The following is a 26,998-nucleotide window of genomic DNA, read 5'->3' on the forward strand; positions in this document are numbered from 1 at the left end:
AGCCAAGATTGTGCCTCTGCACTCCAGCCTGGGCAAGAAGAGTGAAACTCTGTCTCAAAAAAAAAAAAGAAAAAAAAGAATAAAATCAAAGAAAACAAGGGCCTAACATGTCCCAGCAGAGACTGACCGTCCACACTGTTTAGGAAAGTGAGTAAAACCTCGAAAGCCTGTTAGGAGATTCACTTGGGACAGGGACAGTTGGAAGCACATCACTCCCCATGCTTCCAACGCTTCCCACAGCTTGTCCGGTGCAGATGTGGGAACATGCTGGGCAGGCACAGACCAGGCCAGGCTGCTGACAGAGCCCTGGTGTTCCCTCGGCAGCCCCCCGTGGCGGCGGGGTCTCCTAAGGCCCAGCGTTAACAGTGCTGTCTGTGTGAGGTCCTCACTTCTCTCCGGAAGCGGGAGGACTCCTGAAGACCTCAGCATCTTCTGGCTTCAGAGACCCTGAAAACTGTCGCAGGTGCACTTCCTCGGGCTGAGCAGAGGGCCTATCTCGAGCACTTGCCTCTCTTAAAAGGGGGACCAGGGCAAAGTTCTTCCAGTGTCTGGCTGAAACTGAAGGGTAAAACACTATTACTACCTTGGATGCAGCATTCCCTTCTTGGCCTCCCAAGTCTCCAGATAAAAGGAGGCCCAGGCTGGGCACGGTGGCTCACGCCTATAATCCCAGCACGTTGGGAGACCAAGACGGGTGGATCACCTGAGGTCAGGAGTTCGAGACCAGGAGTTCGAGACCATCCTGACCAACACGGTGAAATCCTATCTCTACTAAAAATACAAAAAATAGCCAGGCATGGTGGCGCATGCCTGTAATCCCAGTACTTGGGAGGCTGAGACAGGAGGATCGCTTGAACCCGGGAGGCCGAGGTTGCAGTGAGCTGAGATTGCACCACTGCACTCCAGCCTAGGCAACAGAGGGAGACTCTGTCAAAAAAAAAAAAAAAAAAAAAAAGAAGGCCCAGGCATGCAAGTGCTTCCTGAGGCACCTGGATCAGTGCAATGTCCTCCTCCCTCAACTGCTCAAAGAGCCTCATGCACTCTGGTTGTTCCTCAAATTCTCTTCCTCCATCCCACCCCGACTTGCTTGCAGCCTCAGGAGAGCCTATCGCCTGCCCCTCTCGGCCTTCATCTCCTCTCTGCCCAAGCGGGAAGGAGAGGAGGTCTCCACAGAGCAACGCCGAGGCCTGTCCCGTGACTGCCTCAACACCAGGGCAGCTCTGGGTGACGAGCACCCACCAAAGAGGCAGGATTTGGGGTCCAGGCCCACTGCACTCCAGCCTGGGCGACAGAACGAGACTCCGTCTCAAAAAAAAAAAAAGAAAAAAATTATAAAGGTGCAATCAGGCAACCTCCAACCATCCCCCATCCCTGCCCCAATTAACATGGATGTGTATATCCCTGCCCCTGGGTCAAAGCCTTTCTAAATATCACAGTGAACGTGCAGTGTTGTAAACCGCCAACAATGCTGTGCAAACGTAATACGAATCAACTGCCAAGTGAAACAGCAAATCTCGTCAAAGATGTGGGATGTCACTAAATCAACAAGAGTGACATTGAAAAACTACTCAAATCACACGCAAAGCTATCTTTGAATAGCTCTCTGGGAAAGATAGACCAGTTAACAATTGACAAAGAGATCATCAATAAGCATTATTATGGGATGCAGGGATTGCTTCTAACTAAACTCATAGGAAAATCACATGATCGCAGGAGGCCTGTGGAAAAACCGATGGCGCCCTCGAGCAGTTTTCTAAAAATGAGCCTTTGATAAAATAGATTTTCACTTCCAGCTATAACAGAGTATCTGGTACTGGGCTAGCCGTCCTGCTGCCAACGATCACAAAACTAGGCAACATACACACAGCACGTGTTTTTCAGGGATAGGACATCAGGCAGAGTGAAAAACGGCAGTCCTTCAAGTAACACCCACTTAGCGGCTAAAGATTTTTAAAAACTAAAAATCAAAAAAAGGCCAGGCACGGTGGCTCACGCCTGTCATCCCAACGCTTTGGGAGACCAAGGTGGGCGGATCACTTAAGGTCAGGAGTTCGAGACCAGCCTGACCAACATGGTGAAACTCTGTCTCTACTAAAAATATAAAAATTAGCCTAGTGTGGCGGCAGGCAACTTCAATCCCAGCTACTCGGGAGGCTGAGGTGGGAGGATCACTGGAACCCAGGAGGAGGAGCTTGCAGTGAGCCAAGATTGTGCCACTGCACACCAGCCTGGGCAACAGAGCAAGACACCATCTCATAAATAAATAAATAAATAAATATATAAATAAATAAATAACTGCAATTCCTAAGAGAAGTGAAAATCACAAGGGGAGCCCTATGATCTCCCTAACTTTCTGCCTCGGAACAATTGCCCCAACTACAACGCAGTGAGCTGCAGTCTAAGCAGAGCATGGAATTGCGTTTGAGTGAAAGAGGAAGAAATCAAGAGCTGGGCAACTGAAGCAGCGGGAATCTGTGGATACGAGCCCTGGAGAAGAGGAGGAAAGATTTATGGGGGTGGAAGCCCAGAAGTCTTTGGGGCAGGTGAGTCCCCCACAAGTCCTTGCTAAGAGCTGAGCTGTGCTAGTTCATGAGGGTGATTAGAGAGTGGCTCAGAGGATTTAAAGGGTGTTAAGACGGTCTCTGGGCCTCTGAGACCCCCAGTACCACTCAACCTTGAACGTCTCTGTCTCATTTTCATAAAGATAGAAAACAGAATAGGGGCCAAGAGGTTAGGGGCCAGGGGACAAGGGGTCAGGGAGGAGGGGACATAGAGTTATTACACAGGCACAGAGTTTCCATTTGGGATGACTAAAATGTTCTGGAAAAAGGCCGGGCACAGTGGCTCACGCCTGTCATCCCAGCACTTCGGGAGGCCAAGGCAGGTGGATCACCTGAGGTTGGGAGACTAGCCTGGCCAACATGATGAAACCTTGTTTCTACTATAAAAATACAAAAATTAGCCAGGTGTGGTGGCACGCACCTGTAATCCCAGCTACTCGGGAGGCTGAGACAGGAGAATCGCTTGAATCCGGGAGTGGAGCTTGCAGTGAGCCAAGATTGTGCCACTGCACTTCAGCCTGGGTGACAGAGTGACACTCCGTCTCAAAAAAAAAAAAAAAAAAAAATTCTGGAAATAGATAGTGGTGATAGTTGTACAATAATGTAAATGTACTTAATGACACTAAATTGTACACTTAAAAATGATTTAAATGGCAAGTTTTAGGAGATAAATATTTTACCACAGTTTTTTTAGAATTAAATACAAAGTAATTCGAAAACAAAGTGTTCAGGGTTGTAACTATAACTCAAAATTTGTCCACTATAAACTGTGCCTGCTTCATTTTTAAGTGTCCTCAATTAGACATTTATTTAATGTTTTCTATTAAATGTTTACCAGTAACTGTTAAACAGCTTCCTTTCTGGTAATTTTCCTTGGGGTTTTTCTATTTTTTCTTTTTTTGAGACAGAGTCTCACTCTGTCGCCCAGGCTGGAGTGCAGTGGTGCGATCTCAGCTCACCACAATCTCCACCTCCCAGGTTCAACCAATTCTCCTGCTTCAGCCTCCTGAGTAGCTGGGATTACAGGTGCCCACCATCATGCCTGGCTAATTTTTGTATTTTTTAAGTAGAGATGGGGTTTCACCATGTTAGCCAGGCTGGTCTCGAACTCCTGACCTCAGGCAATCCGCCTGCCTCGGCCTCCCAAAGTGCTGGGATGACAGGCGTGAGCCACTGCGCCTGACCTCCTTGGAGTTTTTCTGCTCAAGGCATCCCTTTCCTCTTCTCACCCTCCCCTCTTCTCCACCTGCCCAGCTGTGTCCATGAGTGACAAGTGTTCCCGTCTGCCTGTGTGTGTCCGCACAGCCTCATAGAGCTATGACGTCGCATGCACACGTGCAGAGTGAGGAACAGAGCCGAGGAGGCAGAGCAGCCCACACAAGGAGGCGGGGCGGGGCTGGGCTGCATCCCCTGGGGCGCTGAGGACAGGTGCCTGAGCTGGAGATGCTGGCACAGCCGCTTGCACAGGCCCAGTGAGTTGTCAGTGGTGACAGCATGCGTGAGGCACTCAAGTCAGCCCGTGACTATGTGCACATGGCTGACGTCAGGAGCTGCTACGGTGCCCGGGTCCTGGGGCGAAGAGGAGCCTGGCAAGGCGTGGAGAAACTGCAAAGCTCCCCCTGCCCAATGTCAGGCCACCAGCCAAGGAGGCGCCAAGCACCGGTCCCTCACGCCTCACCTCTGCTTGACCGCAGGGAGAAGCTCAGGGTGCGCTTGACGCCCTCACAGTTGCCCGGGTCTTCGTTGATGATGCCCACGTTGGTGTTCCAGGTGGTCCAGTTCACCTCGTCCACCCTGCAGGGTAAGGGGTGAAGGGAGCCTGAGAGCTGTGCCCAGATTCCCAGGCCGAGGGCTCTGCCCACCGGCCAAGCCCAAGAAACCCACCCATCAGGATGGAGACACGGCGGGTCAGGACGGCAGAGAGGACTTGATTTTTGGACACCATCCCCAAAGATGTGATCTCCGACCACACTGTGAGGCCCAGGGACTTTACACATTGGATGCCAGGCTCTGACCCTGCTCACTAGAAGACCCCTTCTGGACACCTCGAATTTTCCAGAATTTAGTGTCTGGGCGCCACCAGCCGAGATCGAAGATGGGTCCCCCGTGCATGCCTACGACGGAGCTCAGGACAGCCCCAATGCCCACAGCTGGTGTGGGGAGAGCCCCCTGTGCTCATGACCAGCCCCAAGAGGCCCTGAGGCAGGCTCTGTGTCCACAGGGGAGCCCCGAGGCTCCCAAGCTCTGATTCAGGTGGAGCCTGGGCGTTACCTGAAGCACCACCTGTAGTCGTCCTTGCCGTCAGGTGTGTATCCCACCTGCAGCAGCTTGCCTGAGCGGAAGGCCTTCCTCATGCACTTGAGGAAGCTCTTCTCTGTGTCCAGGATGGTGATGGCTCTCTGCAGGAAGACACCAAGGGCAGAGGAGCTGAGTGGCAGAGGGTGCATCCCAGGGCCTCCCTGGCTGCCAGTATCCACCTCCCCAGGGGCTCTCCCAGGCCCAGATGCCTCCGGGCTGGCTGTCCAGCGCCCTCTATGCTAGCTTGGTTTCTGTAGCCTGGCGGGGGCACACTCTACGCAAGGGGCACAGCCCGGCCAGCCCAGACCTGTGCAGGTGCCACTGGTGCCTGCCGGGCCTGGGCAGGGCAGCCCCAGGAGTGGTACGGAGTATCCCAGACCCTGCCCTGAGGAGCTCACAAGGGGCAACACTGGGTAGGGGCTGAGAGCAGGGCCTCGGGGTGAGACTGCCTGGGCCAGGTCCTGGCTCTGCCACTTACTAGCCATGTGGCCTTGAGTACAGATACCTAACTTCACTGTGCCTCAGCGTCTTCATTCAAAAATTGAACAGTATAGCCAGGCGCGGTGGCTCACGCCTGTAATCTCAGCACTCTGGGAGGCCAAGGCAGGCGGATCACCTGAGGTCAGGAGTTCGAAACCAGCCTGGCCAACACAGTGAAACCCCATCTCGACTAAAAATACAAAAATTAGCTGGGTGTGATGGCAGGCGCCTGCAATCCCAATTACTAGGGAGGCTGAGGCAGGAGAATCGCTTGAACCCGGGAGGCAGAGGTTGCAGTGAGCCAAGATCGTGCCAGTGCACTCCAGCCTAGGCAACAAGAGCGAAACCCCATTTCAGAAAAAAAAAAAAAAAGGAACAGTAATAGAATCCACTTCACAGGACTGTTGTGAGGATTAAATGAGATCAGGTAAGACAGACAGTTAGTACAGTCCTACAGTCCCTATCATAGAGAAAGTGCTTCTTCATAAGAAAGAAACTTATTATTAGTAGTTGGGGATGCAGGTGTGGCCCACAGGGCTCAGAAATGTAGCTGTCAGGGCCCTGCCTCATGGTAGCTGCTCCCCTGAGTCTGGCCTCTGGTGCCCACCTTACGCCAGGCTCCTCTGAGGTGGACACCCTATGGGGCTGAGCCCTCCCCCTTCTTCCCTCCAGGACCACCCAGACCACAGCCAAGCATGGTGTCTATAAACACCAGCTAAACTCATCTGCCCCTGAGCAAGTGCTGGCCGGGGGAACTTGCTGGAAGCCCACTGAGGGAGGTGCTGAGGCTGGATCCCTGGGCCTGGCCGGACTTTCTGCCCCCTCCTCAAATCCTGCAGGGCTCATGTGCCCAGTGGGGTAAAGCAGGGGACAGAGAGGCCCACACCCTCCTGGCCACTCACCGCCCCCACCCACCCACCCACCCACCTGCAGCCAGCTGTGTAAGACAGCGGACAGAGCAGCCCACACCCTCCTGGCCGCTCACCACCTCCACCCACCCACCCACCCACCTGCAGCTTCCAGATGTTCTTGCTCTCCTGTGCGATCTTGTTGACAGTCTCGCCCATGAGGGCGATGAGCATGTTGAGCAGGAGGATGTAGGTGAGAATCACATAGGCCAGCAGCAGGATGATGAAGACAGCCTTGAAGTCGTAGTTCTCGGTGAACTCCAGGTCCCCCATGCCGATGGTGAACTTGAACAGCTCCAGGCAGGTGGAGTACAGGCTGTTGTAGGAGCTATCGGGGGGCCTGCAGCCAGGCCCCCGCCAAAGCAGTGTGCCCACGGCCACCTCCACCAACCTGCACGTCACCACCGCTACGGGGCACGGGGAGGGCAGGGTGCTACTGGATAGAAGCCCATACCCCAAGTCCCCTGACATACACCCTCCTGCTCAGTCTCCTATAGTTTTGTGAGAAGTTTTTTTTTTTTTTTTGAGACGGAGTCTCGCCTCTGTCAGCCCAGGTTGGAGTGCAGTGGCCGGATCTCAGCTCACTGCAAGCTCCCTTGGCTCCTACGTGCCTATTCTCCTGCCTCAGCCTCCCGAGTAGCTGGGACTACAGGCTTCGTCACCAGCCTCGCTAGCTTTTGTATTTTTAGTAGAGACGGGCTCACCATGTTAGCCAGGGATGGTCTTGATCTCCCACCTGATCCACCTGTCTCGGCCTCCCAAAGTGCTGGGATTACAGGCTTGAGCCACCGCGCCCGGCCGAGAAGTTATTTTTAAAGCACCCCTTCTTTAAAACTAACAAAAAATTTTCAAAGTATATTTTTAAGAACTTTATCATCATCTGCTAGAAAAATAAATATATAAATCTCTATGTACAATGTGACTATAGCCAACTTTGCTCAGTGTACAACCTGCTTAATCGTACATGTCAGCTCTGGCTCCACACCTGCTTTGTCCCTCACACCCTGTCGGCCTGCATCCCTCAGAGGTCCATTTTGCAACCATGAGCACGGAGCAGCTCAGAGCAGAATGACCTCTCCCCACATTCTGCCTGCTTCTTTGGGAAGTGTGGCCCAGAGTCTGAGGGCCTCTGCAGCAGTTGTGCACTGTGGTTGCTGCCTATCAGTATCCACTAACCCCCCGGCCTAGTCCCTTCCCGTACCTACTGAAATGCAAGGCCTTCAGATCCAGGCGCCAGAGCCTACACCTATTAGGTCTGTCCTAGCCACAGCAGCCCATCCCTCCCAGCCAGAGATTCCAACACAAACCGCAGGGTGGGGACAGGGAGGGTGCACCACGTGAACTAGGCAACTGTGGGACTCGGGTGAGCACCAAAGCAGAGTCCAGTGCTCAAAAAATGACGTGGAGGCCGGGCGCGGTGGCTCACGCCTGTAATCCCAGCACTTTGGGAGGCCGAGGTGGGTTGATCACCTGAGGTCAGGAGTTTGAGATCAGCCTGGCCAACATGGTGAAACCCCATCTCTACTAAAAATACAAAAATCAGCGAGGGGTGGTAGCACATGCCTGTAATCCCAGCTACTGAGGCTGAGGCATGAGAATCAAGTGAAACCCCAGGGAGGTGGTGAGATTGGTGATGGCACCGCTGCACCTGGCTTTTGGCAGGACAGAGCCAGACTCCATCTCAAAAAAAAAGATCGACATGTTCAAAGCACAGGAGCCAGCTGGAAGGGGCTCCCTGTGACTAACTTCAGACAATTTGAGTATAAAATAAAGAGGAGGCTGGGCTGGTGGCTCAAACCCAGTGTCCGTTGCCTCGAGTTTATTTGTCCACGAGCTCAGGAGATCGAGACCATCCTGGCCAACATGGTGAAACCCCGCGGTCTACTAAAAATACAAAAACTAGCCAGGCGAGGTGGCGGGCGCCTGTAGTCCCAGCTACTCGGGAGGCTGAGGCAGAAGAATGGCGTGAACTCGGGAGGTAGAGCTTGCAGTGAGCTGTGATCTGGCCACTGCACTCCAGCCTGGGCGACAGAGCAAGACTCCACCTCAAAAAAACAAACAAAAAACAAACAAACAAAAAGGATAGTCAGGATCATAACCCATTTAACAAAGTGAGAATCCATGAAAACAAAAGACTGCATGGGGCCATGCTGATACAAATAAATACGCAGGAGTGGGGAATGGAAAGCTCTTCTCCACGATAGAATGCCAGGTCAGAAATGCACAAGCAATGATGGAGTTAGAAGATCATCATGTCCAGGCACGGTGGCTCACACCTGTCATACCAGCACTTTGGGAGGCCAAGGCAGGCGGATCACCTGAGGTCAGGAGTTCGAGACCAGCCTGAGCAACATGGTGAAACCCCGTCTGTACTAAAAATATAAAAATTAGCCGGGCATGGTGATGGGCAGCTGTAATCCCAGCTACCCGGGAGGCTGAGGCAGGAAAATTGCTTGAACCTGGGAGGCGAATGTTGTAGTGAGCCAAGATGGCACCACTGCACGCCAGCCTGGGTGACAGACAGAGACTCCTTCTCGAAAAAAGAAAAGAAAATCCTCATTTGGCCACCATGATAGGATGAAGTGATTCAGGTAAGACTCATCAAGGGATGCTAACACTCCTGGGTGAAAGTCTGATGAGAAACAGGCTAGTCACATAGTTTCAAAGCATCTCCTTGAAAAGTATCCATTACAAAGGTAAATATGGTAGCTTTACAGTGGAAAAGTCTGGCAGATCAACCAAAACCAACTCATCAAAGCTAACGTCACCAGAAGTGAGACAGACATCATGTGATTTCCAATAAAACACACAGCAGAAGACGTAAGTCGCTTCTTGATATTCTGGCCAAAATGCACGCCTGGCTATAATCATGAGGAAACATCAGACACACCCAAATTCAGAAACATTGTCAAAACCACTGGTCTCTACTCATTACAAATTCTAAGGTTGCAAATGACAAGGGATGACACAGGAACTGCCCCGGATTAACGGAGACTAAGGCCAGGCGCGGTGGCTCACGCCTGTCATCCTAGCACTTTGGAGAGCCGAGGCGGGCAGATCACTTGAGGTCAGGAGCTCGAGACCAACATGGCGAAATCCCGTCTCTACTAAAAATACAAAAAAAAAAAAAAAAAATAGCCAGGTGTGATGGCGGGCACCTGTAATCCCAGCTACTTGGGAGGCTGAGGCACAAGAATCACTTGAACCCTGGAAGTCGAGGTTGTAGTGAGCCAAGATGGTGCCACTGTACTCCAGTCTGGGCAACAGCATGAGACTCTGTCTCAAAAAATAATTAATGGCCAGGCACGGTGGCTCATGCCTGTAATCCCAGCACTTTGGGAGGCCGAGGTGGGTGGATCACCTGAGGTCAGGAGTTCGAGACCAGCCTGGCCAATATGGTAAAACTCCATTGCTATTAAAAATATAAAAACTAGCCAGGCATGGTGGTGGGCACCTGTAATCCCTGCTACTTGGGAGGCTGAGGCAGGAGAATTGCTTGAACCCAGGAGACGGAGGTTGCAGTGAGCCAACACAGTGCCACTGCACTCCAGCCTCGGCAACAGAGACTCTGTCTTAAATAATAATAATAATAAATTAATTATTAAAAGAGACCAAAGAAGCATGACAATGGAAGGTAATGCATGATCTCGGATTCTCATTTTCTGATAAAGACATTATTAGGACAAGTGGTGAAATTCAAATAAGGGCTATGGGTTAGCTAATAGTGTGGGTCGATATTACCTTCTTGATTGTGATCATTGAACTGTGTTTATGTAAAATAACTTTCTTTTAGAAATACACACTGAAGTATTTCATGGTAAAGGGCTGATCATATCTGCAACTTACTCTCAGTTTTTTTCACACGTGGCATATGTGTTCATGTTTGTCGTGAGCATGTGTATGGGGTAGAGAAAGTGGTAACATAAAATGTGGTAATTTGGGGGGAATCTGGGTCAAGAGTGTAGAGAAGTTATTGGTTCTATTCTTGCAACTTGTCTGAAGTCTGAAATAATGTCAAAATTAAAAGTTGAAGGGCCAGGCATGGTGGCTCACACCTGTAATCCCAGCACTTTGGGAGGCCGAGGCGGGTGGATCACAAGGTCAGGAGTTCGCAACCAGCCTCAGCAACATGGTGGAAACCCCGTCTCTACTAAAATACAAAAAATTAGCCAGGCGTGGCATTGTGCACCTGTAGTCCCAGCTACTCGGGAGGCTGAAGTAGGAGAATTGCTTGAACCTGAGAGGCAGAGCTTGCAGTGAGCCGAGTTTGCACCACTGCACTCCAGCCTTGGTGACACAGCGAGACTCCGTCTCAAAAAAAAAAAAAAAAAAAAAAAGGTTGAAAAACCCACTGAGCCAAAATGCTACACGACAGCCACAGCACTTCCAGCCTGGAAAATTCTTACAGCATTTTATATATCATGTGGCCAGGTTCTGGGGCTCATTTCAGTGTGTCCTCTGTCCACCCTCTGTCACTTGCAGACATGCACCTGCCTACCAGCTTCTCATTCAGCTCCCGGCAGAGCCTTCAGGAGGTTCAGGCAAGCAGGACCCCTGCCCTTCCCCATCCCTGACCAAGCTCATTACCTGTGGAAAACCCGAACAAGAAGACGACATAGACGAACATGAAGCGACACGGGTGCCTGGGATAATCTGGCAGGGACCTTGGGCTCATTGAGGCCGAGGCCAGGTCTGGGAGGCTGAGGGAAGTGGGGAAGAAGCATCTTGAGTACATAGGAGGGGTTTGCTTTGCTGGTTCTCAGCTGGGGGGTCATGAGGGAGTCACCCACCCTCCCCCCATAGCCTTTGTTCTGGTCGGGAGATGGAGGCCTGGTGTGCAGAGGGAGTCCCAGGTTTCAGGGATCCCTGCACCTGGAGCCAGGGCTAGATGCTTGATTTCTTGGAGAAAATGGGCTGGGGAGGGGCCAAGCCAGCCCCAGCCTTCCCAGGCAAGACAGAGAGGATGGGCGGAGTTCCTGGGACAGCATCTTACCCGCCCCCGAGGTGAGTGGGCTCTGAGGAGACCCACTGGGGCCCCGGGCACCCACCTTCTCTATCATGACAGCGTAGATGCCCATCTGCTGGAAGCCACGGGTGTAGTAGAGCATGTTGGTCCAGCCCAAGGCCAGGGAGAACACCATGGAGGCCACGTACTCCTTGAGGTGGCTGAAGTACAGCACCACGGTGGCCAGCATGAACAGTGACTGCAGAAAGCTGAGGGCGGAGGGGCAGAAAGCTGTGTCTACAGGAACCCGGGAGGCCACAAGCCCCCAGAACAGGCATGAAGGCTGCTCAGGAAGAGTTGGAGCTGCAGGCCCGCGATAGGGGCTAGGGTTGGGCTGTCCTGCTTCCTTCAGCCCAGGCGTTCTCCATGGAAGCGGCATCATCCCCAAGGAGCAGAAATTGGCTTGGTGAGGAGGTGTGCAAAGTCTCACTCTTTTTATGTATCAAGCACAGATCTCGTCAAGGCCAGGCAGCAGTGAGCTCCTGTAATCCCAGCAGGAGGCCACAGAGGCATCTTGAACATGAGTCAGGAGTTCAGGCCAGCCCTGAGCCAACATAGTGAAACCTGCAAATACAAAAACAAAATTAGCGAGGCAGGTGGCGTGTGCCTGGGAGGCTGAGGCAAGATCGGCCTCCTGCCTCCAGCCCTGGGAGGGACAGAGTGGGAACTCTGTCAAGAAGAAGAAAAAAGAGAGAGAGAGAGAAGGAGGGAGGAGGGAAGAGGTGAGGAGGGTGGGGAAGGAAGGAAAGGAGGAAGGAAGGAAGGAAGAAGGGAAGGAAGGAAGGACATAAAAGGATATATAGTGGCCAGGCGTGGTGGCTCACACCTGTCATCCCAGCACTTTGAGAGTTTGAGATGGGCAGATCACTTGAGGTCAGGAGTTTGAGACCAGCTGACTAACACAATGAAATCCGTCTACTAAAAATACAAAAAGTAGCTGGGCCCAGGTGCACACCTCCCCAATCCCAGCTACTGGGGCAGCTGAGACAGGAGAATCACTTGATGCTATAGAGCATGACCTGTGAGCAGGTAAATCAGTGTGTGCTAAACCTACAGACCTTGCCTCTTGAGTTTGCCTTTTGGGGCTAAAGTATAGGTATCTCAAGATTAGGGGGAAAACAGAGGAAAATAACCCATTCTACCAAAAAGGTGCCTGCACTCCTGTGTTTATCAAAACACTATTCACACAATAGCAAAGCATGGAATCAATCCAGGTGCCCATCCACGGTAGACTGGATAATCAAAATGTGGTACGTATATACCGTGGAATACTATGCAGCCATAAAAAAGAATCAGATCATGTCCTTTGCAGCAACATGGATGCAGCTGGAGGCCATTATCCTAAGCAAATTAACACAGAAACAGAAAACCAAACCCCACATGTCCTCACTTACATGTGGAGCGAAACACTGGGTGCCCACAGGCACAAAGACGGGAACAATAAACACTGAGGATTCCAAAAGGGCGGCAGCCGGGAGGGGGACCAGGGTTGAAGAACTACCTATCAGGTACTATGTTCACTACTTGGGTGACCAGATCATTAAACCCCCAGACCTCAGCATCATACACTATACCTACCTAATAAACCTGCACTTGTACCCCCAAATCTAAATTCTTTAAAAAAATTAAAATAAAAAAGTGTACCTTTCACGATCATGTAAAATAAACCTGATTCTAGTTTTACTTGCCCCCCCCAAAAAAAAAGAAAAAGAAGATTGGGTGAAAGGGTGGGGTTTGTGAGTCCTACGGACAAGCTAGCTGCAAGAGATTCAAAATCATTCCTTGCTCTTCCAGGAAGGAAGAGATCAGGACAGGGGCTGTGAGCCGAGATCCCATTCCGGAAGGTCCTCGGCACATACTGGGGCTTGAGGCTCTGGCTTACTTTCTGAAGGAAGGAGGTTCTCTGCCACATTCGCACTGTTCCATTAATTTATTTAGAGATGCTATCTCGCTCTGTTACCTAGGCCAGAGTGCAATGGCACGATCTTGGCTCACTGCAACCTCCGTCTCCCGGGTTCAAGCAATTCTCCCACCTCAGCCTCCTGAGTAGCTGGGATTACAGGTGCCTGCCACCACGCCCAGCTAATTTTTGTATTTTTAGTAGAGATGGGGTTTCACCATGTTGGCCAGGCTGGTCTTGAACTCCTGACCTCAAGTGATCTGCCCTCCTCAGCCTCCCAAAGTGCTGGGATGACAGGCGTGAGCCACCACGCCCGGCCATCCACACTGTTCTATAACTGTGCTTTCACTCATCTGCCTCCTCCTAAAGCAGTGGTTCTCAACCAGGAGTGATTCTGGCACCGCCCCCGAAACAAGAGAGGGGCCTTTGGCCGTATCTGGAGATGTTCTTGATTGTCAAGACTGGGGGATGGGGAAGAGCTCCAGGCATCTGCGGGTAGAGACCAGTGATGCTGCTAAATATTCTACAGTGCACGGGGCAGCCCCACCCCCTACCACAACTAAGCACTATCCAGTCCAAAATAGCAACAGTGCCAAGGTTGCAGAACCCCCCATTAAAGACAGGAAACTCCCTAAAGGCGGGCACCGTGTCTGTTTCATCCAGTTTTCCAGGGCCAACCCCGTGAACGGCCGATGGATGGACAATGAGTGGGAAGGTGAATGAGGGCACATGTCACTTGGACTGTAAGCCACGGCACGGTTGCTCCATCCCTGGCCCCGGGCACAGAGCAGGCCCTCAGTATTCATTCATGCCCCGAGTACGTATTGAGTGCCTTCCATCACTCCCTCAGCATGTTCACTGAGGTCCCACTATGTGGTCCCAGGCCCGGCGTGAGTGAGAGTTCAAGTGAGAACTGATTGCTGTCACCTGGGGCCTGGACTGGGAATGAGTCAAAGTGTCACTTACAAAAGCATCTCACTGTAGCTGTCCACAAACAGGGCCTTCATCGACGGCCGCCTCTGCAGGAAATACTGAATCTGCAGGTAAACAGAGAGAGTAAGATCCCAGGCAATGCTTGATGTGGCTAAATGGTGAGCGTTCAGATGCTTCCTAAATGGCACCACGATGGGATGGCCGAATGTGTGAAAGCAGAGATTGTGAAAAGAGCAGAACGGCATGGGTCAGGCCAATGGGGTAACACTAGGTGGCCCAGTCAGTAGAGATTGTTAAAAATACACGGTGGAAGCCGGGTACAGTGGCTCACTCCTGTAATCCCAGCACTTTGGGAGGCCAAGGCGGGTGGATCACCTGAGGTCAGGAGTTCGAGACCAGCCTGGCAAACATGGTGAAACCCTGTCTCTACTAAAAATACAAAACAATTAGCTGGGTGCGGTGGCGCATGCCTGTAATCCCAGCTACTCACAGGGCTGAGGCAGGAAAATTGCTTGAACCCAGGAGGCAGAGGTTGCAGTGAGCCAAGCTGGTGCCACTGTACTCCAGCCTGGCTGACAGTGAGACTCTGTCTCAAAAAAAAAAAATTACACAGTGGATTTACAACTATACCCAGAAGTACAGACAGGAAGGAAAATCATCAAAATGTTATCAGTTGCCGTATTGAATTGGACAAATTGTTTTCTTCTTTCTAATTCGTGCTTTTTCCTAATTTTTTTTTTTTTAAGAGATCAGAGTCTCGCTATGTTGCCCAGGCTGGTCTCAAACTCCTGGCCACAGCCTTCCAAGTAGCTGGGATTACAAGCATGAGTCACTTTTTTCTTAACTTTTCACATGCCGAGCATACTTTTTTCTTAATTTTAAGTAAGCGTTAAAATAAAAATTCTTTTAACAAGCTGCCACGGTCAGCCGTGAGTCCTGTCCAAGACACCCCCACACTTCTGCTCCCTCCCACAGGCCAATCCTGCTTTTGCCACTCCAGCCACACTTGCTACTGTGGCATTGTACTTTACTGTAATGTAAACCATCAGTGTGAAAAGAAAGACAGTTGTCTCTGTGAAGACAAAGTTCAATGACAGAACAATTCCATAACGGTGAGTGACTTTAAAAAAAATTGGGTAGAGCTTACACCAAAAAAGACTGGGGGATAAAACTCACAATCGAAGGCCAGGCACGGTGGCCCAAGCCTGTAATCCCAGCACTTTGGGAGGCTGAGGCGGGCGGATCATGAGGTCAGGAGATCGAGACCATCCTGGCTAACATGATGAAACCCAGTCTCTACTAAAAATACAAAAATTAGCTGGGCGCCGTGGCACACACCTGTAGTCCCAGCTACTCAAGAGGCTGAGGCTGGAGAATCACTTGAATCCAGGAAGCAGAGGTTGCAGTGAGCCAAGATCGCGCCACTGCACTCCAGCCTGGGCAACAGATCGAGACTCCATCTTAGAAAAAAAAAAAATCATAATGGGGCCAGGCCCAGTGGCTCACGCCTGTAATCCCAGCACTTTGGGAGGCCGAGGCGGGCGGATCACGGGGTCAGGAGATTGAGACCATCCTGGCTAACATGGTGAAAACCCGTCTCTACTAAAAATACAAAAAATTAGCCGGGCGTGGTGGCGGGCGCCTGTAGTCCCAGTTACTCGGGAGGCTGAGGCGGGAGAATGGCGTGAACCTGGGAGGCGGAGCTTGCAGTGAGCCGAGATCGCGCCACTGCACTCCAGCCTGGGCGACAGAGCGAGACTCTGTCTCAAAAAAAAAAAAAAAATCACAGTGGAACCTGGGCACGGTGACGGCTTCCTGTAGTTCCAGCTACCCCAGAGGCTGAGGCGGCAGGATCGCTTTAGCCCAGGAGACAGAGGTTGCAGTGAGCCATGATCACACCACTGCACTCCAGCCTGGGTGACACAGCAAGACCCCATCTTATAAAACTTAAAATTAAAATACTACAAGGGTTTCTGGGGTCAAAGAAAAAAAAAAAACCCAATGATCATCTGAAATTCTACATTCAGACTTTTTTGTATGCATCTAAGTTCTCACTCTTCTTTAAAGAAGCTGAAACTCAAAATCTTAGATGATAGAAATATAGTTTTTGCAAGAAAGGTGACATAAAATCTGAAACAGTGAGTCCCACATTCAAAGAAAAGATTACTCCTGCATTAAAAAAAAAAAGTGGCCAAGGATTGCACATATTTGAGTTTCTAGTTAAAAATAAGGCAATTCCTTACTGGTGCAATGGCTCACGCCTGTAATCCCAGCACTTTGGGAAGCTGAGACAGGCAGATCACCTGAGGTCAGGAGTTCGAGACCAGCCTGGCCAACATGGTAAAACCCCATCTCTACTAAAAATACAAAAAAAGTTAGCCAGGCATGGTGGCAGGTGCCTGTAATCCCAGCTACTTGGGAGGCTGAGGCAGGAGAATTGCTTGAACTCAAGATGCAGGGGTTGCAGTGAGCCAACATCGCACCACTGGCCTCCAGCCTGGACAACAAAGTGAAACTCCATCTCAAAAAACCAAACAAACAAACAAACAAAGATTCCAGTATGCATGGAGATTTCCTTCATTGCTCAGAGCTTTAACAGACTGGTTTCATTAATTAGACAACTACCAGTCATGATCCTATCACTTAAGAGGCCTCCATCTACCCCTGTAATTAAATATTCCATCCTGTGGAGTGGCTAGAGTATCTATTTTCAGGCTTGCCTGCCTTGGGCCCGTGGAGACGCCCTGAGCGCCCTCCTGCCCCCGCAGAGACTGACTGAAAGGCTCTCATCCTCCCCTCTGCGTCTCTCAGCTCCCCAAGCAGGGCCATTATATGGCTGATGAATAGAAAAGTGAGTGAGTGGTGAGGGATTCGCTTGGCTTTCTGTTTTGGTGATGACGGAAACTCACAATGTGGGAAGGAATGCTTACCCCTCGGAAAAAGAAGTAGACTCCTCCTAACACAGACAGGATCTCTCCAGTCACTCGGAAATAGTCTTCGGTTTTTTCCATCTTAAAGGGAGGCTGTGAGAGGCAGAGAATTTGGTAACTCTGTTTACTCATTCATTCATGCAACAAACATTGACCAGGTACCAAGCCCTGCGATGAAGACATAGCCCCTGCCCAGGAGGCACAGCCTCCATCAGGCGAAGGACACACAAAGACAGTGTGTTATTAGGGGAGCGCCCGCAAGGAGGCCCCTCTGTAGGCCTGATTCCCCAAAGTGGCAGCCTGCAGGTGCCAAGCAGAGCATCTTAAATGCTGTGCTGCCTCCCAGGCAATGTCCTGGCAGGCCCGGAGCTCCTCCTGGCTGGGAGCAGGGTGATGGACAGCAGGGTGATGGACAGGGAGAGGCAGTCTCATGGACCCCAAGCCATACACATCCCACTGTCACCCCAGACCATGGCCAGTCTCCCACGAGTGTCAGGGACTCCTACTGACCATGGAGCGAGAGACTGTGCCACACACACTTATGGGTGTCACCCTTGTGTTTCAATTGCCATTTCCTGGAGTGGTTCACCATCCACATTTCCCAAGCACTCGTTCATTAGCTTGCCTTACTAGCACATTTTTCTCTTAAAAGGAAGTCACTGGCCGGGTGCGGTGGCTCACTCCTATAATCCCAGCACTTTGGGAGGCTGAGGCAGGCGGATCACCTGAGGTCGGGAGTTTGAGACCAGCCTGACCAACATGGATAAACCCCATCTCTACTAAAAATATAAAATTAGCCAGGCATGGTGGCACATGGCTCTAATCCCAGCTACTTGGGAGACTGAGACAGGAGAATCACTTGAACCCCGGAGCCAGAGGTTGCGGTGAGCTTAGATGGTGCCACTGCACTCCAGCCTGGGCAACAGAGTGAGACTCCATCTCAAAAAAAAAAAAGGAAGTTGTTATGTGGCCTTAATAGGTGAACAGAAATAGGGTTTCATGCAATGATGAAGTTGAGTTTTTAAAGTAAATGTACAGCCAGCCAGGCACGGTGGCTCATACCTGTAATCCCAGCACTTTGGGAGGCCAAAGCAGGCAGATCACTTGAGGTCAGGAGTTCAAGACTAGCCTGGCCAATATGGTGAAACCCCAACTCTACTAAAAATATAAACAATAGCTGGGCATGTTGGTGGGCACCTGTGGTCCCAGCTACTCAGGAGGCTGAGGCAGAAGAGTCACTTGAACCCAGGAGGTGGAGGTTGCAGTGAGCTGAGATTACACCACTGCATTCCAGCCTGGGTGATAGAGCGAGACTCTGTCTCAAAAAAAAAAAAAAAAAAATTTAAATAAGTAAGTAGATTTGTAAGGTGCCCTGGAAACAAAGGCAGCAGATTCAGTGCCCTGGGTATCGGACGTGAAGGACTAAGTCCAGAAGTTCAATGAAGTCTTGGCTCTTGGCAGAGGAAAAAGTCTGGTCTTAGGCTGAGTTGAAGGATGGCCCAGGGCCTGGCACAGAGGTGCTCAAAAGTCTAAATCCAGGGAATGAATAATGAGCAAGTGAGAGAATAAAACAGGGCAGGCAAGCAGGATGACGGTGGGCTCTGGGCTTACACTAGCCCACATCCCTAGGGACCCCCAGGCCAGGGGTGAGCCCTGTCCTGAGCCCAAATTCCTGCATGATTTCTTTCTTTCTTTTTTTTTTTTTTTTTTTTTTTTGAGACAGAGTTTCACTCTTGTTGACCAGGCTGGAGTGCAGTGGTACCATCTCAGCTCACCACAACCTCCGCCTCCCGGGTTCAAGCAATTCTCCTGCCTCAGCCTCCTGAGTAGCTGGGATTACAGGCATGCTGCACCACGTCCGGCTAATTTTGTATTTTCAGTAAAGACAGGGTTTCGCCATGTTGGTCAGGCCGGTCTCGAACTCCCGACCTCAGGTGATCCACCCACCTCAGCCTCCCAAAGTGCTGGGATTACAGGCGTGAGCCACTGCACCCGGCCCCTTCATGTTTTCTAACCAAGTACACCCAGTCTGTGATCAGGGACCTGAGTCACCACACACTCAGTCCCACAGGACCTCAAGGCTAAAGGAGAGGGACTAGGAAGCAGGAAGGGGGTGGGTCTCCTGTACAGCCTGAGGCAGGGAAGATGGGCACAAGGATACAAGGTTCTCCAGGTTCTCCATCCATCGCTCCAGCAAGCCAGGAAGGAGTCCAGGGCAGAGCTTGGGCCTGGGGTGGGGGAGGTCTCCCCGGAATGTCCACATCCCTTCCCCACCAGCCGCACCCCAACCCACGAGGCCTGAGCCTCTGGCCGCACCAAGCCATCCACGGGCCTGTAGTAGGCAGCCATGGTGAAGATGATCATGTACAAGCAGTAGACCAAGAAGTTGAAGTAGAAGGTGCGCTTGACGAATCTGTCCCACTTGTCCTGCAGGAGTCGGTTCAGCGGCTCCACCAAGAGCATGTCGTGGCGATTCTAGGGGGAGCGGAGAGAAGTGAGGTTCCCTCCTGCAGCAGGACCTCCTCGCACGCCCACGCCAGCCCCTGGCGCTCCTCACAGCCACATGGCCGCACAATCCTCCGCCCAGGGAGCAGGTGAGACTCAAGGGAGGTCTGAGCCAGCCGGCAGCCAGAGCCTGGGGCTGGTCCCAGCACTGCTGCGGCTCACAGAGGGACCCGCCCTCTTGGCCTCGGTGTTCCCAAAGGTGCAGTGAATGGGGTGAAACCGGACAAGCTCTAAGTACTCACTTAATGGCCCACAGCACCGCCCAACAGTCTATGCCCGTTGTGTCTAATAACTCACTCCCGAGATCCCACAGGAATGGGAAGTAGTTGGCTTAGGCAGAGCCTGGGCATGAGGGGCTGAGGGCAGGCAGGAAAGAGCTTCTGGGTCCTGACTTCTCATTTCCAGCCCTGGGTCAGGCAGGGAACTGGGAGGCCCTTCCTGCAGCAGGAGGGCCCAGGGCCTCATGCCATCTTTACAAGTATGCTTCGGGGCAAATGTCTCGTATCCAGAGATTTTGATAAAGTTCAAATAGGCCAGGAGTGGTGGCTCACGCCTGTAATCCCAACACTTTGGGAGGCCAAGGCAGGTGGATCACCTGAGGTCAGGAGTTCAAGACCAGCCTGGCCAACATGGTGAAACCCCATCTCTACAAAAATACAAAAATTAGCCGGGCGTGGTGGCAGGTGCCTGTAATCCCAGCTACTTGGGAGGCTGAGGCAGGAGAATTGCTTGAACCCCAGGAGGCAGAGGTTGCAGTGAGCTGAGATCACGCCACTGCACTCCAGCCTGGGTGACAGAGCGAGACTTTGTCTCAAAATATTAAATAAAATAAAAATAAGTTCAAGTATCCCTGAGATGGATGAGCCAAAATGAGATCATCCCAGCCTCCCTCAGGCCATCAAGTACAATCCCCAGCCAAGCTTAAGCTCCCTCAAAGAGGTTCCCGATCAGTGTCTTCTTGAACACCTTTGGGGATGGGAAACTCTTACTGCCTCAAGAGGCCTATGGAGAGTCACTAACTGTAGGGAATACCTCTTCTTTGGTCTTCTTTACTTTCTGCTAGTGGTCCTGGTTCTGCCCTAGCGTCCCCAGAACAAGTCCACACTCCTTGTCCCTGACAGCCTTCCGAGACATGAAGGTGTCAGTGGTGGTCCCGGAGCCTCTCCCCCAGGTCAAATACTGCAGTCCTTTTTGAGGTCACCGCCTATCTGGACCACTCCTCTGGGAACACTTGTATCCAGCACTCTGAGTTCAGCACGGTAGCCCAGGTAGGGCAGAGCAGACCAGGCCTCTCCCAGCCCCAGACTCTGCTCCTATAAATGCAACTTCTGGCCTGTGAGACATCGTGCAAGCCCTTCACTGCTGATGGCACAGACTCCAGCCCCCGAGTCTGCCTTGGGAGCTCAGAGCATCACCTTAGGAAGAAGGGACAGGTAAGGTGGCCTTTCCAAACAGCATGGCAGGATGGATTACCCAAAAAGTAACACTGAGACAGTCATTTGGAGCCAAAATATTTAAGTGAGATGCCTACTTCACACCTACACAAAAATAAATTCTTAGCCTGGCACAGTGGTTCACACCGGTAATCCCAGCACTTTGGGAAGCCAGGGAGGTTGGATCACCTGAGATCAGGAGTTCGAGACCAGCCTGACCAACATGGAGAAACCCTGTCTCTACTAAATACAAAAAATTAGCCAGGCGTGGTGGCACATGCCTGTAATCCCAGCTACTTGGGATTCAAGGATAATCGCTTGAACCAGAGAGACGGAGGTTGCAGTGACTCGGGATGACACCATTGCACTCCAGCCTGGGCAGCAAGAGCGAAACTTCGTCTCAAAAAAAAAAAAAAGAAAAAAGAAAAAGAAAAATCTACAAGCCCTGCCATCAAGTGAGAAAAAAAAATGGTTGTTGTACATTGCATATACTCTGATCCCATTTATGTAAACAAAATGAAACTGTACATTTTAGGCTGGGCGCAGTGGCTCGTGCCTGTAATCCCAGAACTTTGGGAGGCCGAGGCGGGCGGATCACCAGAGGTCAGGAGTTTGAGACCAGCTTGACCAACATGGAGAAACCCCATCTCTGCTAAAAATACAAAATTAGCCAGGCATGGTGGCACATGCCTATAGTCCTGGCTACTCGGGAGGCTGAGGCAGGAGAATCGCTTGAAAACCCAGGAGACGGAGGTTGCGGTAAACTGAGATCGCGCCATTGCACTCCAGCCTGGACAACAAGAGCGAAACTCTGTCTCAAAAAAAAAAAAAAAAAAAGAAAAAGAAACTGTACATTTTTACACAGTATAAAAGGTGGGACTTTTGTCTATGTACCTCTGAAATGTTTCTGTTTTTACAGGATGATAATCGTGTATGGTTGCTATGCTTAGGGAAAATTCAGTGGGCATGAATGGGGACATGAGGCTGCAGGGCCTGGGCCCCGGACAGCAGGCTTTCCCTCATGAGAAGCCAGCTGGAGCTGGACCAGGGGCTGGGATTGGGCCTGGGGTGCAGAGGCCCTGAGGCCCTCCCTGGCTGTGCCCCAGCCACTCACAGGGGTCTCGCTGCTGCTGTAGGCGATCACCTCCAGCACCGAGTTCTTCTCGCAGGTGTCGATGCAGGACAGGTCGTACAGCGAGGAGTGCACGGGCCCGTAGGCCCACTCAGTGAACTTCCTGGACAGGTGCCTGCACTCGGGCTCCTGGATCTCCCTCTGGAGAATATAGGCCAAGACCTGTCACCAGGGATCAAGAGCCCATCAGAGGCCAGCCCCAGGCTCAGCCTCAGACAGCACCCCAACAACCAGCTCTGCTTCCCAGTCCAGCTAGTGGCCTCACCCAAGCCCCAGGCGAGTCCCCACCCACTCCTGACCACCATCAAGATTAACCAGCCGGCCGGGCGCAGGTGGCTCACGCCGCCTGTAATCGCAGCACTTTGGGAGGCTGAGGCAGGTGGATCACCTGAGGTCAGGAGTTCGAGACCGGCCTGGCCAACATGGCAAAATCCTGTTTCTACTGAAAATACAAAAAAAAATTAGCCGGGTATGGTGGCGTGTGCCTGTAATTCCAGCTACTTGGGAGGCTGAGGCAGGAGAATCACTTGAACCTGGGAGGCAGAGGTTGCAGTGAGCCAGCCTGGGCAACAACAGTGAAACCCCATCTCAGGAAAAAAAAAAAAAAAAGGTCAACCAGCCGGCTGCCTCAGATACTACCTGTACCATATTAGGCCCACCATTCCCTCACAGCGAGGCCCCAACTCTACCATCTCACCATGAAAGACAGTGGTGGTCCATTCTCGATAACCTCAAGCCAGAAAGAAATAAAGAGAATGCAAGAAATGAGAGCCAGATGGGGTTACTCATGCCTGTAATCCCAGCTACTTGGGAGGCTGAGGTGGGAGGATCACTTGAGGCCAGGAGCTGGAGGCCTGTCACCAGGAGCCACCAGCCTTGTCACCTAAAGCTCCTGCCTGCCATGGAAAAACACCAACAGCTGTTTGCTTTTCTTTTTTTTTTTTTTTTTTTTTTTGAGACAGAGTCTTGCTCTGTCACACAGGCTAGAGTGCAGTGGCGAAATCTCAGCTCACAGCAGCCTCCGCCTCCCAGGTTCAAGCCATTCTCGTGCCTCAGCCTCCTGAGTAGCTGGGATTATAGGCATCTGCCACCATGCTTGGCTGATTTTTGTGTATTTAGTAGAGATGAGGTTTCACCAGGTTGGTCAGGCTGGTCTCGAACTCCTAACCTCAGGTGATCCACCCACGTTGGCCTTCCAAAGTGCTGGGATTACAAGCATGAGTCACCGTGCCTGGCCCAACAGCTTTTCTTCTGTTGCACCTTAGGCGGTCCCACCTCATGGCCCAGCACCCCACCCCGTGTCTTGACGATACTCAGAGCTAGAAATCCAAAATGGCCACGCTGGCCATGCAGCATTCTGCCCTGCGGCTCCCAGTTTCTCAGACTTATTCTAACAGCCCTGCAAGCTGGTGTGACAGAATCAGGGTCCCGCACACACAGATAGTGACGCAGGCTCCCGCAGTGAGTCAGGCAGTCCTCCCCGACACCCCTGTCCCCGCACTGCACCAGCTTGAGCCGAAGCCCCCTCCTACCCCGATCTTCCCGGTCCCAGCGGCCAGGGCCAGCGGCGTCATTCCCTTCTTGTTGGTGAGCTCCTCCAGCTTCAGCGTGGGGTGCAGTTTGGCCCCCAGGATCAGAATCTCATTGTACATGCTCGTCACAAACTTGGTATTGTCGGCCGTGTTGTCAGCCACCTCCACCAGGGCGTGCAGCACCGTGTTGCCCACCGAGTCCCTGGCGCTGATGTCGGCCGGCTGCCAGGAGTTCTGCAGCAGGAACTTCACGATGCCCAGCTGGTTGGTGCACGCGGCCAGGGACAGGGGCAGTTCACCTGCACGAACACAGGGCCAGGCGGGCCTCAGGAGTGAGATCCAGCTGGTCCCTGAACCACCAGCCTCCATCTCCCTCTGTCTCTGCCCAAACCTCCCCTTAGCAAAAGCCGAAGAGATCGGGGTCAGCCACATTGTCTCCCTACCGAAGTAGAATCCAGGCCGCCCTTTGGTTTTCTTAAAGAAGTCCCCATTGGCCGCAGCCTGGACGTCTGCTCCGTTCTCCACCAGGAGGGTCACCAGGGCCATGTTGCGCCTCTCAATGGCGATGTGCAGCGCTGTCTGGCCTGCAGAGGACGTGCACTGTTGGCTTTGTGACCACAGTCCCGTGGGGCTGCCGGGACAGGTGCTGGGTAAGGGCTCTGGGCAGGCAGCAGCTGCTGCAGGAGGAACTGGGCAGAAAGTGCCTGGAGGACCCCCCACTGCAGGAGGCCAGGCCAGGGTCCCCCAAGGGGTCCCAGCAAGGTACTGAGACAGGAGACCCTTGGGAACAGGAAATAACAGGTTGGAAGCCAGAGGAGTCGAAATTGCCCCAGGGGCAAGGAATAGTAGCAGAGAGAAAGGCCAGAGGCTGTGACTTCCAGGGACAGGGACCATCCAGTCAGCAGCAGGAGGCAGGGACATCCCAGGGTCAAGAGAGGAGACATCAGATGGGGGAGGCAGAGACCCCCAGGACCAGGAGAAATCAAGCCAGCAGATGGGGGAGGCAGAGACCCCCAGGACCAGGAGAAATCAAGCCAGCAGATGGGGGAGGCAGAGACCCCCAGGACCAGGAGAAATCAGGCCAGCAGATGGGAGAGGCAGGGACTCCCTAGGATTAGGAGCCACCAAAGCAGTGGCTGGGACAGGGAGTAAGGATCCCAGAGGAGCAAGAAGGCCCAGGGACAACCATGCCCTCCTGGTTCCCAGTGCTGCGGGCTGAGCCGTGCCCGGCCCCGCCACCCTCCTCACCCTTGTAGTAGCTGTCCGTGTAGCTGGCGTTGACAAACTCCTTTAGGCTGCCCGTCTGCCGCGCGATCTCCAGGAGCAGCGGGATGGTGTCGTTCTGCCCGTCATGCAGGTTGAGCATGGCTTTCAGCAGACAGGTCTTCCCTGTCTCAGGGTCTGAAACACAAAGGGAGGGTCAGGGCAGGCCAGGGCTGGGGCCCTCCCCGGAGCCCAGCGCTGGGGCCACCTTTGAACTCATTGTCCGTGAGGTGCTTCTTGCTCTTCTGCAGGAAGAGCAGCAGGCTTTCCAGATCCTGGCAGTTATTCTGAGCAACGGCTTCAAAGATACTCCTGCGGTCATAGAGCCTGAGGGTCCTCTCGGTGCTGGCGGCAACAGAGTCCTGGGACGGCAGCCTGCAGACCAGAAAACACCCTCGTCTCACATCCTGGCCTCCCCTCGGCCCTGAGGCCTTCGGAGCTTGTCGAGGGAACGTGACTAAACCCCAAGGCAAACCAAAAGGGGGAAAAGTGATGTAAAAGCTTCCCCTCGGTCTAATTGACTGTCCAGAAAACCAATATAACAAGGGCAATGGGGAGCACAGGTCCCCATTCTGTCCCCACCCTGTCTACAGACACCATCTAGAAAGTCACCCTCCTACTCCCAGACCACTGGCTTCTCTGCCTGCTCGGAAGCGCGGGAGGCAGGAGGCTGGTGGGGACGGAGGAAGCTGGAGGAGGGGTGTAGACGGCCCCTCTAAGGGAAAAGGTGGCCTCACGCTCCCCAGAAGTCAGCCAGCCTGTGGCCCTCCCTGCCCTGCCTTGCAGCTCACTGGAGCCGTGCTGTGCTCTCTGAAAGCCTCTTGCTCTTGAGCTTTTAGACGTCAAGCCCACGTGGCTGGTAGGCACCGCAGGCGTGGACACCCAGACCCAGCACAGACACCAGCCCCGCTGACTGCGCATCCCACGAGGTCCCACGAGGAAGGACGCTGGACCAGACCGCCCCTAAGGCTCTCCAGCCTCCTGGTTTTGTGACACTTAGCCCAGAAGCCAGACCGCCCTGTGGCATCTCCATGGCCAGCTGGGCTCCTAGCAGGGAGGGGGCCTCCAGACGCAGACTTACCTGGCACCGGCGGGGCCGTCTCCCGGCCTCTGGATGGTGATAACAGGGCTCACTGTGATGGTCGGGCAGGAGGCCAGCTCACTTTCCTCGTGAGGACAATCTACCAGGAAAGCCTCCTCCGAGTCACCCTTCCCAAACAGCCGGGTGCGGCTCTTGGCCGTGGAGAGCTGGGGCTTGGCTGGAGGTGGCCTGGAGTTAGGGTCTCCATCCAGGGGGTCTGGGCAGGCGTCCTGTTGGAGTGGGTCCACAGCCGCCCCCGAGTCTGTGCTGCTCCATTTCTTCATCCTTGCTGGATCCTCTGTGGCCCGGTGTAAAGCCTGCAGCAGCCACCGCACCGGGGTTGACTCCCAACGTAAGGACTGCTTGTCCTTAGACCCCACCTGCCCTCCTCGCCAAGGGCCCTGTGAAGCAGGGTACCCCAAAACCCCAACTGGCTGCTGCCCCCAGCCCCCTAGAACTGAAGTGTTTCCAGGACTGAACCTCGCACCCCAGAGGCCCCAGAGGTGAGCAGGCCTAGCGGCGCCCGGGCAGTCCTGCTGCCACTGACATCGGCCTGGGAGGGTGGACAGGCCTCCGGCTCAGAGCCATCTGTGGTTCTGGGTTAGACCCAGCCCTCCTCCTCTCTGGGCCTCAGGTGCCTCCTCTGCAGACTGAGGTTGATAACCACCGTGCTGCCTCCCTCCCCACACAGAATAAGGGAAACGGCCGGGGTGGCTGTCATGGGCTAAATTCAGGGAGGATCTGTGATGAGGATGGCTCAGCCCAGAAGAGCCAAGCAGACCGTCCCTGGAATAGGGTGAGTGGCAGAGACTGGCACACCCACACTGCACTGAGGGGCCCTGCTGTGCCACGGGTCCACACGCCACCAGCCAGGTGCCCAGCCTGCCTTTGCTCTTCAATCTTGCTGCCACAGCCACTGAGCTTATACGAGATTTTGGATTTTGTGCTTTTCGTCATTTTTATGAATCAGTATCTGTCAAGCATCCTGGCCTTGAATGTTTTGGCTTTTTTTTTTTTTTTTTCTGAGACAGTATCTC

The 26,998-nt window shown here is 52.8% G+C and overlaps 1 protein-coding gene across 1 annotated transcript; it reads right to left on the reverse strand.

Moving 5' to 3' along the window:
* On the reverse strand, nucleotides 1-26,998 carry TRPV1 (transient receptor potential cation channel subfamily V member 1). The gene is made up of 15 exons (XM_031657282.1): nucleotides 25,962-26,998; nucleotides 25,089-25,255; nucleotides 24,866-25,018; nucleotides 24,061-24,201; nucleotides 23,618-23,916; nucleotides 22,068-22,247; nucleotides 19,332-19,490; nucleotides 17,016-17,108; nucleotides 14,119-14,189; nucleotides 11,283-11,461; nucleotides 10,835-10,900; nucleotides 6,350-6,654; nucleotides 4,833-4,960; nucleotides 4,240-4,355; nucleotides 1-558 (listed from the first exon to the last, which is right to left on the reverse strand). Exons 1-15 carry the CDS (start codon nucleotides 26,243-26,245, stop codon nucleotides 386-388), a joined length of 2,514 nt encoding a protein of 837 aa, XP_031513142.1. The 5' UTR covers nucleotides 26,246-26,998; the 3' UTR covers nucleotides 1-385.

Source organism: Papio anubis, chromosome 17, assembly GCF_008728515.1.
Source record: "Papio anubis isolate 15944 chromosome 17, Panubis1.0, whole genome shotgun sequence".
Taxonomy (NCBI): domain Eukaryota; kingdom Metazoa; phylum Chordata; class Mammalia; order Primates; family Cercopithecidae; genus Papio; species Papio anubis.

Coding starts and splice junctions, on each gene's coding strand:
- TRPV1 (XM_031657282.1), bottom strand. CDS start 26,245: ATGAAGAAATGGAGCAGCACAGACTCGGGGGCGGCTGTGGACCCACTC. Junction 23,917..24,060: donor GCGGCCTGGATTCTACTTCG/GTAGGGAGACAA, acceptor GTGTTCGTGCAG/GTGAACTGCCCCTGTCCCTG. Junction 11,462..14,118: donor AGCTACAGTGAGATGCTTTT/GTAAGTGACACT, acceptor CTCCGCCCTCAG/CTTTCTGCAGTCACTGTTCA.